The sequence below is a fragment of the Ochotona curzoniae genome, unplaced genomic scaffold (assembly GCF_017591425.1).
Source record: "Ochotona curzoniae isolate NIBS_2020 unplaced genomic scaffold, NIBS_Ocur_1.0 contig_291, whole genome shotgun sequence".
Lineage (NCBI taxonomy): Eukaryota > Metazoa > Chordata > Mammalia > Lagomorpha > Ochotonidae > Ochotona > Ochotona curzoniae.
In genome coordinates this window covers 1,137,909-1,159,359 of record NW_024465649.1, presented here as the reverse complement: position 1 = coordinate 1,159,359, position 21,451 = coordinate 1,137,909, and the positions used below count along the sequence as shown (strand labels likewise).

Below are 21,451 nucleotides of genomic sequence, written 5' to 3'. Positions count from 1 at the left end.
GGCAGACAGCAAGAGCAGACTCAGCTGGAGAGGAGGGAGGCTCAGCACCAGTTCAACACCAGTAAACAAACATGGTTAGTGGATCAAAAAGGAAGAAGAGAACAGATTACACCCAAGATAGAAGATAGAAATCTTCTCCAGGAGAGATGCACACGCCAACTTCCAGAAGCCAAAATCTCATTCTTAGCATTGCAGAAAAATGGAGATAATATGAGAATGAAGAAGGGGCACACAGAAGTTCACTTGCCCCCTCCTACACCCCAAATCCATCCTCATGCATACAAAACCTTAGTAGTATGTCCTATATGCTATTTTGAATGTGCACAAAGGACCACTTCACCTGAGCCAGGAGTGTCTCTTCAACCGGAGTTACAGGATACACAAATCATTATGAGGCAAAACAGAACTCAGTATGTTCAAATAAAAATCAGCTTTCCCCAGTTTCCCTAGAGGGTATCTTTCTGAACTTTGAGTTTAGTGATAAGAAAGTAGGCTATTCAGGCATATGGGAAAATAAGAAAGGTGCTTTCTTTTCCATTCTAAGGATTTATTTCATTTATTTCAAAGGCAGAGTTACAAGAGGAGGGATCTTCCACCTGCTGATCCATTCCCCCAAATGGCCACAACTGCTAGCTAGGGCTGTGCCAGGCCCAAGACAGGAGCTAGAATCTTCATCTAGCCCTCCCATGTGGGTATAGGACTTAGGACATTTTCTATCTGGGATAAGAACCAGCATTCAGAAGAGTTGTCTGTGTTGCAGACAGTATTTTAACCCATTATGTCACAATGTCAGCTCTGCTTATTCCCTTTAAGTACAATTGTCCCTCTGAACTCTTGCAGGATTACTTCCAGGATAGCTCCAAAAGGTTCAAAAGCCACGGATGCTCAAGTCCTTTAAACAAAATGACATCGTATTTATATATGGGTGTAACATATACACATCTTCCTATATATTGTGATGTCCCCTCTAGACTACTTGTAATACACTGTAGTGCAGGGGCTAATATCCTGTAAATGGTTGGTCAATGACTGTCATACTGTGTACACAGGGAATAATGGCAGGAAAAATCTGTACGTGTTTAGTACAGAACAAAGTTATTTTTCATCTATTTTCTGCTCTTAGTAGATTGAATCTACATACACAGAGGGTTAAATATAGCTGTACTTGCAAGTGCCAAGAAAGAGTAAGGCTTTGGAAATTCTTGCCTCTAGTCACGGTGCACTGCTGGCCAATTTACCTTCCCACCTAAAATAGCTCAAAATGGACAAAAATCTGTAAGGGAATGAGTTGCAAGCATGCACTACCACAGTCTCAGGCTACAGGGGCCTGTGCATTTCAGGGGTTTGCACAGCAAGCTTACCGCGGAGAAATCCCTCTTGCCCCCAAGATCTCTCCAGCGCCCTCTATTGACAAAACTCGGCTCCGTGCCTGGTGCTAAAGAAAAAATGAAAACCAGAGAGACTATTAATCCTCTCAGTTTCCCTAAAAAGTAGACAAGTGACAAATAAGCACAGGAAAATATGTTGAAGATCATTAGCCATTTCAGAAACACAAAATTAAAACAATGAAATGTTGCTGTTACCTGTTAGAATGACTAAAATTAAAGGGGCAGATTCCACTGAGTGTCGGTAAAGGCGGAGAGATTTGACATTGTTATAGAAGCTGTATTCTTCAGTTTAGGAAATGGTTGGACAGTTTTCTTAGAAGTTACTTCAGTGTGATCCAGTACTCCCACACCTGTGTGCTTACATGACTGTACTTATGTGTGTATACATACTCATTACACATTTACTTGCTAAAGGCAAAAACATACAAAGGACTTAAAATATTCTCAGCAGGTGAATGTATTTTAAATTTGCAAATTGGTTTTTGTTCATTTTGAAAGACAGAGGGAGAGAGAAGGTATGTACAGAGCCCTCCCGAAGTGCTGGAAATCACCATGGCCAGGGAAGGGCAGAGCCAGAAACCTGGAGCTCAGTGTGAGTCTCCCATGCGGGTAGGAGGGATTTGAGTAAATGCTCAATCACTTGCTGCCTTCCCGAAGTGCACATTCGCAGAACACCGGACATAAAGAGAGGTGGGAGGAGGTGGGAGCAGATCCCAGGCACTGCGGTGTGGGCTATGGGCATCCCAAGCTGTCCTAAACTGCTTCTCCAAACTCCTACCCTAGGTGAAACATGACAACAGAAAGGAATGAGCTGTTATATACTATTGCATGGAAGGATTTAAAAATAAACACCTAAAATGAAAGAAGCCTGACTCCCCAAAACAGAGGCAAGACACCCCCATATAGCTGTAATTTAATAATTAATGTAATGTGGCAGAGAGAATATCATCAATTGCCTCGGACAAAGAAATAAAGAGTATGAGTGAATCAAGATGGCAGAATAGGATAAGGACACGTTTAACCAGATGGAGAAATTTAGCCAGTATGAAGCAGAGAGGGCACATTCCAGGAAATAGAAAAGAACAGAATGACAGCAGAGGGGCACCTGGAGACTGACAGACACATGAAAGTAGCAGACACAATGGTGTGGTGTTGCAATTACTGATACCCCAGTGGCATTCAGCAAACAATGATCTGAACTCCACGGCAGCCAGAACTCCACCAGCAACCAGGTGGGAAGGACATTTACTGGGAGCTCAAGTAGTGAACCCAGACAAAGAACTGCCCGTCCTGCTGGTCTGTTTGATTTGACCAGGAGCAGAGATGGAGCAGCAGATCCCAGACAGGCAGTGCAGGAGCAGGGTGGATTTCATAGCCCAGTCTGCCTCCTAGAGCCGTATTGGGCATCATTTTGTTTAAGGAGGCAAGGGCTATAGAGCATGCACAGAGCTGGGAGTGAATTCATTTCTGATTCAGTGAACTGCAACAACATGGCATCTTACAGGTTCTACCCAAAGGAGGTGCAGGTAGCCCTCAGATCTGATGGCCAGCAGATCAAGAACTCTAGTCGTGGCACAGCAGGTGCCATTTTGTACAGTGTGTCAAAGAATTTAAGGCAGTAGGGGACAACAGTGAGCTGCACATGCACAGTGCATTGCATGTGCACATGCACAGTGCATTTCCCACAGGAAAATAATACCAACTATGGCATTGTACAGGTCAAAATAGGTCCATGTGGCCCTCAGACCTAACAGCCAACAGGCTCTGGCAAGATCAGCACCAACAAAAACCTAGCTATATAGGACACCTGGGTCTCCCTAATCCTGGGATCTACTCCAACCAGAAGTGGGAAAAAGGTTGTACAGACAATGGTGCAGCCTCCACACAGAATCACAGGAGGTAGAGACTGGTGAGCCAGGAGTTGGGGCTACAGAGTTCTTTGTGGAAATCTAACATAAGAACCCAGACCTGGAACTCCTTGGAGGGCGTGGTACAACTGACTGCAAACAAAGAGCCATGGACTAACTGTAATAAGTAAAATCAAACTGTAGACTTGTGGGTTATACGGTGTGCCCCAAGGAGAAGAATCTGCTAACCAGAAGTACAATGACCAAGAGCAAAAGAAGAGACACAGGCACAATGAATATTACTGAAGACTCTCCTGCAAAGGAGCAAAACTCTTTGCCAACCTCAGAGTTCACTGAGGAAGACATCAAGAAAATGGGGGATACAGAATTCAAAACACTTATTATAAAACTTCTTGTCAACAATGAGGAGCATGTAAAGCAGGCATTCAAGGAATTTAAGGAAAATGTCACACTGAAAATGAATCAAATGAATGCTGATATATCAGAAATGAAGAAAACAGTAGAGCAAATTAGAGTACAGTGAAGAGTCTCCAAAGTAGAATGAAAACGGCAGAAGAAAGAATCTCAGGATTGGAAGATATTTCCTGTCACCAGGGCAAAATAAACAAAAGCTGAAAGCAGGGCTGGATCAGGTCAAAAAAAGTATACAAGAATTGAAAGACACTATTAAAAGGCCAAACATAAGAGTTATGGGAGTTGGCAGAAGGTGCAGAAAGAGAAGCTGGGTTTAGAAATGTATTTAATAAAATAATAAGGGAAAATTTCCCTAATCTAGAGAAAGAATTGGGAAACAACATCCAGGAGGGTCACAGAACTCCCAACAGGCTTGACCAAAAGCGATCTTCACCATGACACATGATAATCAAGCTCTCTTCAATCCAGCATAAGGAAAAGGTCCTGAAATGTGCATGTGAAAAAAATCAACTGACATATAAAGGAATACCAAGTAAACTCACAGGCAAAAAGAGAATGGAACAACATATTCCAGATTCTAAAAGCAAAAAAATTGTCGGCCCAGGATAACATATGCAACAAAACTTTTCTTTGTCTTTGAAAATGAAATAGAATTCTTCCAAAGTAAAGTTAAAAGAATATGCCTCTTCCAAACCTGCCCTACATGTGATGCTTAAAGATGTTCTTTTGACAGAGAAGAGGAATAGCACCCAACAAAACTAAAGGCAAATATGAAGGACATCCCAGTAAAAAGACAACAGAAGACTAAATCAGTGAACAACCCATTGCTAAAATGACAGGCCAGATTACCTCCTATTTGTATTAACCCTGAATATGAATGGCCTAAGCTCATCAAACAAATGCCATAGATTAGTAGGCTGGATTAAAAACAAAACCCATCTATTTGTTGCCTACAGGAGACATATGTCACCAACAAAGATCAGTGAAAACTATATCTCATGGATTTTTTTGTGTTGTTTTCATCTCTTCAAAACACTTTCTTCTGATTAAATTTTTAAATGACTCATAGATCATACATTAACATTTCTTCAAGAAGGTCCTTGATATTCTATCTTCAGTGACACATTAGTCATTCAATAGCATGTTATTTAACTTCATGGCATTATAAATTTTCTTCCTGTTGTTGATGTTGTATTGTGGCTTTTCATTTAAGGGGATATATAGTAACTGTGTAATGGAGACTATCATATCCAGATATGAGGATATTATGCAGTATGCATCTCTACTTCCAGACCAAAGATGGACTCCCAGTAACACTGTTAACTATATCTTGACAATAGGATGCTGGACTCTGTGCCATTGTTCATGCCCACAATGATGGACATATGATTGTGTATCAAGAACTAGACTATAGTAATGATATAGGGGAACTCAGAGATGGGGAAGGGAATTGGGGAGGGGATAAGGAAAATTCCATGATCCATGCAACTGTATCATAAAATGATAATAATTAAAAAAAAGAATATGAAAGATAGCAAAGCAGACATGCTACAAAGCATGAATAAAACTTTTAAAGACTATAAAAATGTTCACTGTCTGCTTATATTTCACATCACATAATCTTATGGAATTTTATACATTTTATAAATGTAGCTTCAGGGACACCAATTATAACTATATAAATCCTTGTTAAATTTTTTGCTACGAAGTACCATCCTGTTGTTTTCATTAGAAATGAAATAGAATGACTGATTTTATAATTTTCACCAAACTGTTAATAAAATAACCAGCTAAGCAAGAAGAAAGAAGTTTCTCGTGAGTTTTAAAAAGCCACACTCAAGGTATTATTCATGCTATTCAAGAATCTAACACGCGTTCAAGTATGTTGTGATAGCATTGCACAAATTTAATATCTTCAAATACACTGCTCAGGTTATACCATGAGAGTGAATAACTGTTTATGAGGTGATTCTTTGGACTTCACTGCAGGAGAAAGTTGCACATTCCTTACAACTCCAAACATGTGCCGTGAAAAAGCTACATTTTCTTTCAGATAAATGTTAAACAATTGAGTTCTCAGATAAGTTTAAATGGGAATGGAATGTTACCAGCTAGCTTTTCATCACTGCTACCAGGGACAATCGAGCATAAATCTGTCCGTTTCTCAACCGTTCTAATGTGTAGCACATTGACCTCAGTTTGTTTCCTCTCTTTGTTGTCCTGTGTTTTGTGCAGGTGTATCGTTAAGATAACTGGAGAGATGGTGCTGTCCTTCCCTGCCGGCATCACCAGACACTTCGCCAACAACCCGTCCCCAGCAGCTCTGACCTTTCGGGTGGTAAACTTCAGCAGGTTAGAACATGTCCTGCCAAATCCCCAACTTCTCTGCTGGTAAATATGCTTTGCCCAACTTTTTATTACCTCTTTGTTTTTAAATGACTAATAAGCTTACCTAGATAGTACCAATGTGGAAAATATATCAATACTGGGTTATACCTATGGGTTCAAACACAGAGCTTTCATCAGCTGTCCAAGTTTTCTGTGGGTGATGCTATTTATATGTAACTGCATATGTCTTTATCTATGTCTAACTACTGTTAGGTTAATTGTAGTCACATGTATTTTAACAACCATACTTAGGTTGTTTACGTTAATAAAATCTGTGTAAGTGACAGTGTGTAGATCTTCTGTTATTAACAGTGGACAATGGAGGAAGATGCTGACCATGACACCAATATCAGAGCCAAATATTTATGCTTTATCGGTGTCATTATAAATCAAATGAGATTTGAACAATAAGTTACTTAGTATCAGGTTGAAAATGTGAAAAACATATAGTCTCATTGTAATGGTAATTGGAAAGAATGTTGCATGCATGTCATCAAAAAAGCTTAGGTGAATTTGTTTACATAAACACACTCTCACATTTTCTAATGATTGAGGCTGAATATAATGTCTTGTGCGTACACACACACATGCAGTCACACAAACATGCACATACATGCAAGCTACTAAAGAGCAAATGATAGCTGGTTAATTGCTCGCAGTGGATGAGACTCAAGGAATCATTTTTGACATCTCCCTCTCCATCACCAAATGCCTATACCCTGCCAGAAATTTTTCTAAGTATTCATATTTTGCCTTTCATGCAACTCGTTGGTCTGTGTTTCCATTGCATCTGCTTCCCTTTTCTCTGTCCTCTGAATCCAATCTTGCCTTGTTCCATTGTATTTACAACCATGTGACCAGGTAAATGAGATTGCCTTTGCTCATAATCTTCTAGTGTGCCCATATTTACCTTGTCTGAGAATCTGAAGGCATTACCATTGCTTCTGGGAGCCTGAGTCCTCTACTCCACTTGTCTCTCTGTTCTCATCTCTCCTAGCCCTGCCTCAGAGGCCTGCAGCTGCAACCACACCTGTCAATCTCAGAACCTGGTTCAGCAGGGCTTCCCTCTTCAGGTCTTCAGGTCTTTAGGCCTGTTGTTCTGACTCTTCCTGATCTTTAGACCTCAGTTCAACTCTGCCTCCACTGACTAGCCCAATGTACAACACATCAGCCACCCACCAACCAAGCTAAACGATGTCGTAGTAGCAGTAGTAAAAATACTAATCGAATAAATGAAAACCTCAATAATAAAGAATTTAACCAAGCCAACATCTATGTAAAAATAAGTGAAGCTTGTTGTCATTTGGAATCTGGTCACCAATACTCTCACTCATTTTATGACTATCTAGACATTTTTTTAAAGGTTTTTTTAATTTATCCAAAAGGCAAAATGACAAAAAGAAAGGGAGAAACAGAGCAGGGGGCGGATATCCAAAATCCACTGGCTCAGTCCCCAGATGGTCACAATGGTCAGGACTTGGTCAAGCCAAAAATCAGAGCCAAGAACACCACTCAGGTTTCACTGTGATTGGTAATCCAAATCCTTGGAACATCCTCTGCTGCCTTTCCAGGGTAATTAGCAGGGAAATACATGAGAAGCAGAGCAGCACAGATTTGAACTAGCACTCCAGTATGGGCGCTGGTTCTAATCCCAGCGGCCCGGCTTCCCATCCAGCTCCCTGCTGGTGGCCTGGGAAAGCAGTCAAGGACAGCCCAAATCCTTGGGGCCCTGAACCTGTGTGTGGAGACCAGGAGATGGCTCTGACTCCTGGCTCCTGGCTTTGGATTGGCTCAGCTCCAGCCATTGCGGCCACTTGGGGAGTGAACTGTTGAATGGAAGATCTTCCTCTCTGTCTCTCCTCCTCTCTGTGTATCCACATTTCCAATAAAAATAAATAAATCTTTTTTAAAAAGTATAAAAGGAAATTATCACCCAATAAGATGAAAAATAAAAATGCATTGACCAAGATTAGAAATCAGCAAATTCTTATTAAGGCCTCCCTTTGTGATTTTGATGGACATGCTGAGCCTGTTAATTCTATATTCAAGGTTCTTGCATGTAAATTTAAGCATTATTTGCCAATGTCTTACCAATTGTGAATATTATAGACGTAATAATTACATCTTTTGTTACATATTTCGGCAATTACACTGTGCGAGGAACTCTGTAAGTGGCATAATATATGGGTTTGGGTAATTGAATCACACAAAACACTTTTGCTTACAACTAGCTTTGTAGTACCATGGGTTAAATCACTGCCTGTCCAAGTCCCAGCATCTCCACTTCCAATCTGGCTTCCTGATAATGTTCCTGGGAAGACAATGGAGTATGGCCCAAGTATATAGAACCCTATCATCCACGTGGGAGACCAGGATAGATATCTTGGCTCATGAGTTCAGCTTGAGTTCATCTGGCTGCTAAGGTCATTTGGGGAGTGCCAGCCAATGAAAGATACCTGTGTCTCTGTGTGTATCCCTCTCTCTGTGTATCACTTTGCTTTCAAATAAATAAATATTTTTAAAATTTCTTAGTTTGGAGGAATGACACTGTGATGTACTAGCATCGTAGATGAGTATGGATTCATGTCCTGGCTGCTCCACTTCTAATCCAATTCCCTGCTAAAGGCCTGGGAAAGCAGCAGATAGTGGCCCAAGTGTTCGGGGTCCCTGCTACCCCATGGAAGATCCAGAAGAAGCTCTTGGCTCCCCCAAATAAATAAATAAATAAATCTGTTAAAAATTATTTTGCTTGGCAAAGCATCACATAGATCCTTTAATTATGATTTTCCACAAACCAAGAAACATAAATTAAAAAATCCCATTAATCTGGACCTTATATACCCTCAATATTCAACAATTGGGCTAAGGCAGTGATGGATGGCCTCTAGTCCTGTACAAGCTATTCAGGGCCTTAAAGGGCCGTCGTGGCCAAGTCAAGTCTTTGATATCTCTCATGTTTACACACGGTAATTCTCTCATGTACCATTATTGAAAGAATTTTTATAGACCCTAATAGATATGAATCCATTCACATAATACCATCCAGAATTTCCTATGTACTAAAATCACATTACTGTTAATAGTATAATTCTTGAAAATTATCAAGATGGATACAGAAATCGGATAGAAATTTGCTTAGATGATTACATAGTTTGTATTAGTTATGCTTCTCAATCATTTTTTTCTTCCCAATTGAATAGTGATAACACACAAAGCGATGCCAATACCAAGGAATTCTGGGTAAATATGCCAAATTTGATGACTCACTTAAAGAAAGTATCTGAACAAAAACCCCAGGCTACATATTATAATGTGGACATGCTCAAATATCAGGTAAGCCTCTTTATTTAGTCAAGATGTGTCACAGTATCAATGAATCTTTTAAATATCTAACATTAAAGTTGATAAAAATTAGTATTTCTTTTAACATTATTTAAAAGCTATAATGTGCAAACTGAAAATGGAAGCTCTAAGAGACCAGTTGGGAACTAGTGACAAAAATATTTACACATATCCTTATTAGTTTAAAATCAGTCCCTGAACCTATGGAACTGAAAAATTATTTTAAAAATTTAAGTAAGATAATTTGTTAAACAATTAGGGACAGGTGGGCCAGATGGCTGAATAGGGAAATGCCATGATTTTGAGTAGGTGAAGCTAGCTAAACCAAGGCAGAAGTGCATTCCCAGGGAGGAGTTGGACAGAAATTTGCCGGGGAAATACTGCAGAAAGCAGAGACATCGCAGAGAAATGTGAACAGCATAATCACACAGCAGTAGGCAGGGACACCACATACCAGGAACAGAAGAAAATGGCCTGTCTCGAGAGAAATGGAGCAGATTGCCGCAGCCAGTCACTGGTGTCCTTGCCTTACATAGAATCTCATTGCCCACACTGACTTCGGGCTCAGACTGCAGCCAAGGCTGGGGGAAGTGTTCTAATAGATCATTGCGGTGGAAAGGTACACTTCTTTCTTCCATCCCCCACGGAGCACCCAGGCCAGCTAGGAGAAGGCATGATTTTGAAGAGATCAGCTGCAAAAGACTAGCACACCAGGATCAGCAAAGGCTATATCAGCTGCTAAAGCTGTAGAATGTGCCAGGCTTAATGTACGTCCTCACGATCAGATGATTTTATTGAAGCAACTTTGAATCTGAGCCAGTGGCCTAGAAGAGGGCTGTGTATGCATGTAGAACTTGCAGGCAAGCATACATCCCTACCCATCTAGAGACTCTGAGCAGCAAGATGCCAGGCAGAGCATTAATAAGTAGCTGACATTATCTGGAACCCAGGCTAACCTGTGTTTAGATCACCCTGAAAGTCAAGTCATGAGGCTGTGATTATGCTAACAGCAATACTCTTTATCTCCCCCTTGCTGACAAAAGAGGAAACCCACCACACCCAACTTGGGTGTCACCCTGGACTCTGACCCCATACTCAGACAAGGAAGAGAGTATACTGGCCGTACTCAGCACACACTGAAGGAGCAGTCACTGCATCAAATCAAAGATCAAAGATAAAAGTCCTGAGAGGAGGAAACAAACAAGTATTTCCAAAAATGCCTAAAAATAAATGCAGGAATACAGAAGGAAGGAAGGAAGGGGGGGGGAGAGAGGAAGGAAGAAAGGAAGGAAGGAAGGAAGGAAGGAAGGAAGGAAGGAAGGAAGGAAGGAAGGAAGGAAGGAAGAAAAGACATTGGAGCACAATGATTCTTCAATATTTGAATATGAAGACAAAGCGATTGGTGAGATACCTCAGAAAAATGGAAGGATAATCACAGAATTATTCAAAAGAACACTGAAATAAAGATAATTGAGATAAAGAAATCCATACAGGATATGGATGAAAAAAATTGCAAAGAGATTGAGATTGTTTTAGAAAAATCAAACAGAAATATTAGAAATAAATAATTCTACATGCAAAATTGAAAATGCAGTAATAAAAATCAACAACAGGGTTGGTGAGACAAAAGAATGACTATAGAGGGACGGGTATGATAGCCTAGCAGCTAAATCCTCACCTTGCTGCACCAGGATCCGATATGGGCAACAGTTCATATCCCAGCTTCTCTACTTCCCATCCAGCTCCCTGTTAGTGGTCTGGGAATGCTGTGGAGAATGGGCCAAAACCTTGGGACCCTATTCCTGCATGATGAACTTGTAGGAAGCTCCTGGCTCCTGACTCCTGACTTCAGATCGGCTCAACTCAGACCATTGCAGCCACCTGGAAGAGTGAACCAACAGATAGAAGATATTCCTCTCTCTGTTTCCTTCTCGCTGTGAATTTGCCCTTCCGGTAAAAAGAAAAAACATTTACAAAGAAAAATAAACTATAGGGTTAGAAAACAAATCCTTGACAATATATCAGTCTTAAAAAAAATAAAAGCAAAAAATTTTTAAAAAACCAAAAAGATTTGTGATACCATCAAGTGACCAAACATACATATTTTAAGAGTTCCTGATGGTGCAGAAAGAAATCACAGATTAGACGGACTATGCAGCCAAAAAAAAAAAAAAAATCAGAAAACTTCTCTAATGTGGAGAAAGGAATATCCAAGTACAGGAAGCAATAGAACTCCTAACAGGCAGGTTCAGAAATAATCTTCACCATGACACATTCTAGTCAAACTTTCAACTGTAAAATATAAAGACTCTAAAACATGCAAAAGGTAAATGGCATGTTAACTTCAGAAGGTCCCGAATTAGAATAATAACTAATTTGTCATCAGTAACCCTATAAGGGAGGACATACTCCAGGCGATAAAAGAAACTGCCAATACAGAATATTGTATCTAGCAAAGATCTCAATTATAAATGAAAGTGAAATACTTTCCAATTTAAACAGAATCTTAAAAGAATTTTATCACCACCCATCCAATCTTATAAATGGTGCTTGAGGAACTGCTACACACGGAAATAGAGAATGTTACCCACCATCCTGAAACAATGCAAAACAAGATGCATCTATTTGCAGCCTACAGGAAATACATTTATCAACAAAGATACACATAAACTGAAAGTGGAAGAAACTAATTACAAATCTGCTCAAATATAGGAAATAAGTAAAAGGGAGGAAATCCTCTCAAACTCATCCTATGAGCCCATCAGCATGTTAATCCCAAACACACACAAAAAGATACAACTATGACCTTGATTAACATAGATGCAAAAATCCTTAATTAAATACTAGCTGATCAAATCTAACAAAGTATCAGGAAGCTCATTCCCCAACATCAAGTGGGATTTATCCCTGGTATGCAGGGATGGTTCAACAGACACAAATAAATAAACATGACATGTTACATTAGCAAGCTGAACAAAGAAACCATGATACCTCAATGGATGCACAGAAAGAAAGCATCTGATAAAAATGCAGCATCGTTTCATGATTTAAAAAGAAAAAGCTTTATGCTAGTTGGATATAGAATGAAAATTTCATAACTTAAAGAAATTTATGAAAAAAAGGAATAGCAGCCTCATATTGGGTGGAGGAAAGTTAGAAGTACTTTTTTTTTGTCCTACATCCTTTTAAAATTTATTTATTTATTTTATTATTCCATGATATAATTTCACAGGTTCCATATTTCCCCTTACTCCCTGTCTAAATCTCCACTGCCTCCCCACTACTGATTTCCCCCGTGTCACTATAATAGTATAGTCCTTCACAATCAGTCATAAATCCATCATTCTGCTGTTTAAGTGTGTTCTGATATTGCAGGCATGAACAACTGTAGAGAATCCAGCATCCTATTGTCAAGATACATTCAACAGTTTCACTGGGAATTCATCCCTGATTTGGAAGTAGAGATGCACATTGCACTGTATCTTCACTTCTGTGATAGTTTCTACTACACAGTTACTATACATCCCCTTAAATGAAAAACCATAAAATGAAATCAACAGCAGAGAGAAAAATTAGAGAATTTACAACATAAAATTAAATAACATGCTACTGAATGTCCAATGTGTTACTGAAGAAATGAAAAAGAAAATCAAAGACCTTCCTGAAGCAAACAGTGCTATTGTGTGACCCATGAGTCAATGAAGAAATTAATAAGAAAAACAAAAACTTTTTTGAATGAATGAAAATAAAAACAAAAATATCAAACCACCTGAGATGAAGCAAAAACAGCATTGAAAGGGCTGTTGATCTTGTATTTTGCATAAAGGTTGCCTTATATCAGAGAGAACATATGCTATCTTTTTCTGTTTTTTGGATTGACTTGTTTCACTGAGCATAATGGTCTGCAGTTGGGACCATTTGGTTGAAAATGGTAGAATTTCATTCTTTTTAATGGCTAAGTAGTATTCCGTGCTGTAGATGTACAGATTCTTTATCCGTTCTTCTTTGGATGGGCATCTACTTTATTTCCATGTCTTTGCTACTGTAGATTGGAAAGCATTTTCTTTTAAGAGTCAGAACCAGCCGGGATGCCCATTCTTGCTATTAATATTCAACACAGCTCTAGAACTTTTATGCAGAGCCATTAGGCAAGAAAAAGAAATTTAAAAAGAAGAATGCTAAGCCATCCTTTGTTGCACATGACACAATTCTCTATATAGCAAAACAAAAAGTCTCCACTAACAGACTATTGCACTAGCATACTGAGACATGCAGCCACATTGCAGTATGCATCTCTACTTCTGAATAAAATACGGACTCCCAGAAAAACCGTTAAGTATATCTTGACAATAGGATGCTGGACTTTCCACCATGGCTTATATCTACAATGTCAGGTACCACTTAAATAACAGAATGGTGGACTTTTGACTGTTGTTGAAGAACCATACTATTACAAAACCTTAGAGAAAATCAGTTGGGAAGGGAAAATAGGGAGGGTGAAAGGGAAATCCCTGAGCCTATGGAATAGCATCACGAAAACTAAACTAAACTAAAACAAAATCAAATTTTAAAAAGAGACTACTGGAACTCACAAGAGAGTTTGATAAAATAACAGGGTTTAAAATCAATGCACAAAAATGAATAGCATTTCTATACTGTGGCTAAAAAAGAACTTGTAAAATCAGGGTCATTCACTATAGTCATAAAAAATTGTAATGCCTTAGAATAAATTTAACCAAAGTTATGAGGGATCTCTAAGATAAAATTAAAATCATCAAGGAAAGAAATAGGAGAAAACACCAAAACATTGAAAACTTTTCTATTGTTGTGAATTGGTAGAATTAATATCAAACTGTCTATATTACCAAAAGCAGTTTATTGATTCAATGCGATCCCAGTCAAAATACCTACAATATTCCATTCAGATCTCGGGAAAAAGAAGATGCTAAAATTCAATAAGGAAACACAGGAGATGCAAGAGCTAAAGCAATCTTTTTGTTTAATTTTATTTTTAATATTGTTTGTTTACATAATTGAGAGGGACACAAACCCACGTGGGCCTCTGATTAGGGTGTGGAGAATTAGATATGGAGAAAACCGAGTGGGGAAAATGTTTCCATCTTTTTTCTCTTGTGTCCACAGGTGAGGAGAGGTGGGCTGTTCCTTGCTATCATTACATTAGCACCTGAGTTTGAGGGGCAGTCATTTGATGAGGCCTTAGAGACCCTAGTATGAGAAAGAGTGTTCTGAGGGTTTTATTTGAATGGTTTTGATAGTTGCGAGAAGTTGTTGGTTTCATTGCTCCAGAATTGAGAAGACTGTGTCTAAGATCTATTGATTGACAAAGTTCCCCTTAATGCATCCACAGACCCAAGAATATGCTCCAGTAGTTGGCCAGAAGAATTGTCCGAGCTGTTCTGCTTTCCATCCTCTGCTGAGGCATTCAACATCCCCTACTAGCCCCAGATGAGCTGGCTGTCAAAAACAAAGCTAGAGCTATCATAATAGACTTCAATACTTATTATAGAGCAATTATAATTAAAACAGCCTCAAACTGGCACATAATTAGATATGCAGATCAATGGAACAGAATACAAATCCCAAAAATCGTTTCACATATCTGCACCCAACTAATTTTTGACAAGTAAATTGAAATATATTCAGTGAGAATGGCCCTTCAACAAATGATGCTGTGAAAAATTGGGTCTATGTGTGCAGAAATGAACAAGACCCCTTCCTACCTTACAACTTACACAAAAATCAACTCAAAATGGATTGAGGATCTACCTCTATGACCTGATATCATCATATTACTAAAGAAAAAATATTGGAGAAACTCTGCAGGAGATAGACAAATAATTCTTGGGAAAAAGATCCTTAGGAACATAGGTAATTAAAGCAAAAAAATTTCAAATGGATTACATGAAGGTAAGAAGCTTCTTCTGCACTGTAAATCCATTATCAAAGTGAAGAGACAATCAATAGAGTGTGAGAAAAGATTTGCAAAGTATACAACTGATATCAGACTAATATCCAGGATCTATAAACAGCTCAAGAAATTTAACAAAACAAAGATACAGTTAAGAAATGGATAAAAGGCATGAACAGGTAATTTTCAAAGGATGAAATACAAATTGCCAATAGATAGATGAAAAAATGTATGAGACCACTAGCTAGCAATTGAAATGAAAATAAAAATCACAATAGTATTTCATTGGTTATCATCCAAAACTCAAAAAGCAATAAATTCTTAGTTTCTGGAAACCAATAACATACCCCAGACACTGGAACATCAAAATCATGCCTTCATACACCCCAAACGCACTTTTCCAGGGGGAGGAGCCATTTCTAAGTTGAGAACTTCTGATGAGAATACAGGGTTTGATAGTGTGCTGGGGCCAGAGTTGGTTTCTCCACATGGCCACCTTCATGGTGATCTTCACCGAGTGCTCACTTGTGAGCAGCACAAACATTATGGCATTCAGACATCTACAATCTTTTGTGTGGGAGAGAAATAAAGCTTTTGGTTTTGTTTCAGTTTAACAGCTGAGCCTTAAACCTTCTCATTCCTATCATTTGGCAAGGTGTCAGCCCAGGGCATTCAATCCACACCTCTGAATCTGGCAGTGAACTGGCGATGTGAGCCTGCAAGCACTGACCTGCGCATAGATTACAAGTACAACATGGATGCAATGACAACCGCAGTGGCCCTCAACAACGTACAGTTTCTGGTCCCCATAGATGGTGGAGTAACCAAACTCCAGGCCGTGCTCCCACCAGCAGTCTGGTAAGCAATCACCAGTCCCTTTTCTGCTTACCAAAGAACTAGTGCCTCCTGTAGGAAGAAATCACAGGCCTGTAAGTTAAGTATTGGCAGAGGAAACAGAAATGGTTGTCTCTGTTTTTAGTAGAAAAATGATGTAACATGGCATGTCAATGCTTGCACAGTGGTAAAAGGGCTAGGAGAACAGGATTGAGACTGGACCACCAAGAACATTTCCCAGAATATTGCAAAACTGCCTGCTAGGGCAGTTGCTACCTCTACCACCTAAAGTGGAAGCAGAGAATTTACAAGACTTCTATTGGAACCATGGAGTTCAAGAATCCACCATGCAACTCTGATCCAAGAATCAGAAAACTCCTAGTGGCACCTCCTCACAGCTTCTCAACACTCTCAGATTGGAAAATCACTAGATCCCTGCCCATGTAATCCTCACATCTTATAAAGCTGCTAGCTAAAGGAAAACCCCTGAGAAAACAGGAGAATGGTCGCTGCTTTCTGTGTCTCAAACTGTGCATGTGTTAGTGGAAACTATTTTGTAGCCAGGAGCCTAACTGTGCAAGGGAATCTGAGGATCCTAGCGTTTTGTTCTCTAGCTCCAGAACTATTCAAAGGCACATTTAAAAAGTTACAGGTTTAAAAACTGACTAGATAATGGCAACAGCACTTACTACAAAGAACTTGTTCTAGAAAGAACATTCCATTGTTCTTTCCTATGACTGCCAGAAGTAAGAAAACAGAACATTAAAAAAAAAATTTCGGCCAAATGACAGCCGCTTGAATTAACTCCTGAACTATATACTTCACATCTATTATTCCAACAGATGTGTTCTTTAATCTGAATTGTGTTCTAAGTGTTTATCTTGCAGTGCTATAGCTGAGTACAGTAAGAGATAAGAGAACTTACAAATGTGTGCATCAATTTTAAAAATTGTAACGTTTCAAGATTCAGACTTAAAAAGTAATACTATGCAGAAAAAATACGACACCCCATTAAGCAAAACCCTTTTGCTTCATTTATCTTTAGGAATGCTGAACAACAAAGAATATTGTGGAAAATTCCTGATATCTCTCAAAAATCAGAAAATGGAGGTAATATAATCACAGATGTATTGAATATATAAAGCTGAAATACTCTATTAGCCAATGTTTAATCAAAACACAGAAAGCACTAACAGAATATTTTTGCACGTGTTAGTTTTTACCAAGATCCCCACATCAAATAGACCACCTCTTGGACATAGAACTGTTCTTACTACACATGTCTGTGGGATGGGAGTTGGCACAGTGGTCCAGTGGCTGCTTGGGTTGCCCGCATTCCAGGGCCTGCCTGCTGTGAATGCCAGCTCTCTGCTCGGGTACACTGTGGAAGGCAGAAGGTGATGGCTCAAGTATTTGGGTCCCTGCCACCCACATGGGAGAGCCAGATAAAGTTCTCAGCTCCCAGCTTTGGGCTTATCTAGTTCATGCTGGTTCAGATATTTTGGGGCATAAATCGTCAAATGAAAAAGGTCTCTGTCTCCATATCTCTACCTTTCAAATAAATAAATAACCAAAAATTTTCTGATGGTGTGTTTTCATTCACCTCAGATCCCGTGTTCCCTGATTGGATACCTTCACTTTTCCCTGACAGTAACATCACTTATTGGAAAATGTTGTCTTCCAAGCAGCATGGCGCAAATGTTTTATAATTTCTTGCCAAATTGTAGTTTTGCTAGGTGCAGCTTCCATGTTAACTTTTACTCACCACCATTTTGCCACCCAAACATGTACTGCATTTCTTAGCAAATTCGATTGGAAATGTGAAAGTTAAAATAAGTTTCCAAAACCATATCCAGAATATTGTCTTGACTGTTATAACTGTACTTTTTTAGGGGTGGGTTCTTTATTGGCAAGATTTCAGCTATCTGAAGGCCCAAGTAAACCTTCCCCGTTGGTTGTACAATTCACCAGTGAAGGAAGCACTCTTTCTGGCTGTGACATCGAACTCGTTGGAGCAGGATATCGGTTTTCACTCATCAAAAAGAGGTTTGCTGCAGGTGAGTGGGTATCATGAGCCTCAGTTGTGAAAATGCTGCCTTAATGACTTCTCCCTTGGAAGAAATAGGTTTTGGGTTTCTCATTCTCTTCTCGTACTCTCAATCCCATCCCAGTCAGAAAGCAAACTGATTGCTGAATGAAGTAAAAAAAAAAAAAAAGGATGATGAACTCGAAGAATCAGGAAAGCTCTCGCTCCTTATTCTGGCTGTTTCTTATTAGGGTTACCCAGTCATCACCTGTCTATACACACATACTATACATACATGTGCAGGTGAATTTGTATATGACAAATATGGTATATACATATTTTGATGAGATTAATGGAATGAGTCCTATCTTTATTGTTGACAAGATAAGCACTGCTTAACTTCAAATTTATCCCCCATTTGAAAACTCTTTGTTTTCAAGTAGAACTTCATAGTTTTTCAATTTGTCAGGTTTAGCCAAGATCTTTAATAACAACCATGAGGAGTCTAGGCTATGAATGGGAGCGGTTTACCCATGAGCCGAACATAACCATAGGGCAAAATCTCATGCAAAAGAAAGGTTTTGTTTTGTTTTGTTTTGTTTCTTGTTTCTGTTTGTTTGTTTGTTTTTTATTCAACTAGGAATTGAGATTCCAGATACATTGCTTGAGTATTATACCGGGATAAATCCCTGTTTTATACCAGCTGTACTGATGTAATTATTATCTTTCTGTTTCTCTCTCAAAAAAATAACCATGTTGGAAAATAAATTATACGAACACCATTCCTAAAAAATAAGTTGGATTTTCAAATCTTAAAAACAAATCTGCCAGAACATTCTAGACAAAATTCAAGTCTCTGTGAATTATGGACCTATTAGCATGCGAAAAGGCAGCTGCCTGATCTATAAACTGAAAATAATCTTCGTTTGCACCCCTGAAGTGTGCATAGTTGGCTCCTAAATATATAGCAGAAAGAAGTCAAATGTTACTCCTGTAACTCACATTATTGGCCTGCAGATAACCATTTAATATGTTGAGTGTGTGTGTGTGTGTGTGTTTTTTTTCAGGGAAATACTTGGCAGATAACTAATAAAATCTTATGCAAGATTTGAAGGATTTATATAATTAAGAACTATTGTGTGAGAAACAGGTTTTCGTTTTGGTTTGATGAAACGAAACCAAGACCTGCACCTGGGATCTTCCAGCTCAGAAGTCAGTGGTGTTCAGCAATGGTTTCCCTCACACACACCATGATGACCAATCCTACAGTATTTACTTCTAGGTGTAATATTGTTAATGGTTTTAAAATGTAATTATTGTATTTGTAAATTGTACTCTCATTCCAGTAAGGCAGTTATATCTTTGAGTTTTAGCATTTTACCATTCCTGAAAAGGATGTAATTTAAACTGTGGTATGTAAATTTAATAGCAGTACTGTTGAACGGCACAATGCTTACAGAGGTAGATTGCATTTTGTCAATATATAAAATTTAAATATAATAATGATAGCTGTCATAAAGGGGGTGCCACATATAAAGAAATGTATATGCAAACAGAAGAAAAAGCAAACTTACATTTCTTCAGTCCTTAGTGTGTTTTAGTCTAGTGCTAAATAAAACTTTTATCTTCAGATGTTTAATGGGTGAAATTCAGAAAACTATTTCAAAAAATAATTCTAAGGTTATAGCATATTCGAAGAACAGCATTAATTACCACTTTTTAAAAAGCTTTTTTTTCAAACTGCAAATTTCATAAAAATGCAACTGTGTAAACAGGGCCTCTTATTTTTATAACTTGTGTAAAAAGGAAAAGCAATTCATATTTAAAGTTTAAGTATATTAAATTATAATCAAAAGTAAAGGAGATGTTGAAGTCTTAACTATTTCCCTCTCTCCCTACAGTTTTGTCAGAGTGGAAACTGCTGAATAGTCAGTTAAACAAAACCAAAATCGTGATTTCAAAACTTTCCATAGTTGAACTGGCTAGTGACTTTTGCACAACTACTCTGAATAGATGGTCTCTCTCACCCGGCATGGGGGTGACTTCTCACGTCTTCCTCTTAGCCCATAGGCATAAACACATTGAGACTACACGTCTCAGAAGCAAAATTTCAGTCCCTTATTTAAAACTAGAAAGTTTTAATTATCATCATTTGTGTCACTGAGAAAGGAAAAAAAAAATAAGCTTTATAAATGCAGTTATCTTCACATTATTGTGCAATAAATTTCCTTTTGGATGATTAGGGTCCATTATATAAACCTGTACAACTTTGCCATTCTTGGAGAATCAAAAGGAGAGTTGTCAAAAATCTGTCATTTTCTTGTTTCAAGATGCTCTAAAAACCAGTTAGTCTGTCTCCACAATACAGAAATTAAAACAGAACTTGTTAAATGTTCCCTCATTAAAATATGAAAAAATGGCCTTCCTTTAAATCATAGCACTTATTTTGAATATATTCCAATTTCTATTCAAGATTATACTATTAAGTATAATCATTAAGTTGTTATGTTTATCATTAGCTGTTAAATTTCATTTTTTATCGATTCAGACTTAACAAAGAATCCTTAGCCCCTTTAAATTTTAGAATCTGAATTTTTTTAAGTCTTATTTTTAAAATTAAATGACTGATAATTGTTTATAGTGGAAATTTTTAAATAAATATTTGTACTCCTCGATCAGTGCTTGCTACTGAGAGAATGCTCAAAAATATCTGTTTTATTCTAGAAGAATTCTTACCATTGAAACAAGCTCTTAATCACTTGCCTATAGCTGTCTAACATTGAAAAAAATTTTTAACAAACTAGTATACCATTTTAAGTAAAGATACTCAATTTGATTTGGAGATTAAAGTAGAAAGTGCAAAATTTTAAAACTCTCAAGACATGGAGAAATTTAGAACACCAAAACCAATGGAGAGTAATTATCAAAAAATTGATATTAACCCAGCATGCTAATACAAAAATGTGTCTTTAAGTAGACAAGTTAATAAAGAAAATTAACATAAAGCATTTAAATATGTGTAAATGTTACTGGTTCTCATGTCTTGCTCATATTTTATTTTGTATATATACATACATATATATATATACACAATATATATATGGACTAAATAATGAAATGCAAAGCTTTTTTTTCCCCAAAGAATAGTTCCATTGATATTGTGAAAATGTAACTGAGAAGATAAATTATATTAATCTCTACCTTTATTCAAATGTTTCCAGAGACTAAATTTGAAGCTATGAAGAAATCCCATGACCCTTCA

At 38.0% G+C, this 21,451-nt stretch overlaps 1 protein-coding gene across 5 annotated transcripts in view; it reads left to right on the top strand.

Annotated features, from left to right (window-relative positions):
* Window positions 1-21,217, top strand: part of SGIP1 (SH3GL interacting endocytic adaptor 1) — a 190,890-nt gene extending 169,673 nt beyond the window's left edge. For 3 of the 5 annotated variants that reach the window (XM_040978631.1, XM_040978629.1, XM_040978627.1), the window contains 6 exons: window positions 5,906-6,061; window positions 9,259-9,391; window positions 15,985-16,187; window positions 17,209-17,273; window positions 18,056-18,220; window positions 19,257-21,217. In XM_040978631.1, the coding sequence (XP_040834565.1) occupies window positions 5,906-6,061; window positions 9,259-9,391; window positions 15,985-16,187; window positions 17,209-17,273; window positions 18,056-18,220; window positions 19,257-19,279 (745 nt within the window). In that variant the 3' untranslated portion in view covers window positions 19,280-21,217. The remainder of the gene's footprint in view (window positions 1-5,905; window positions 6,062-9,258; window positions 9,392-15,984; window positions 16,188-17,208; window positions 17,274-18,055; window positions 18,221-19,256) is intronic. The other 2 variants (XM_040978628.1, XM_040978630.1) reach the window with 2 other exon arrangements.
* The last annotated feature ends 234 nt before the right edge of the window (window positions 21,218-21,451 follow it).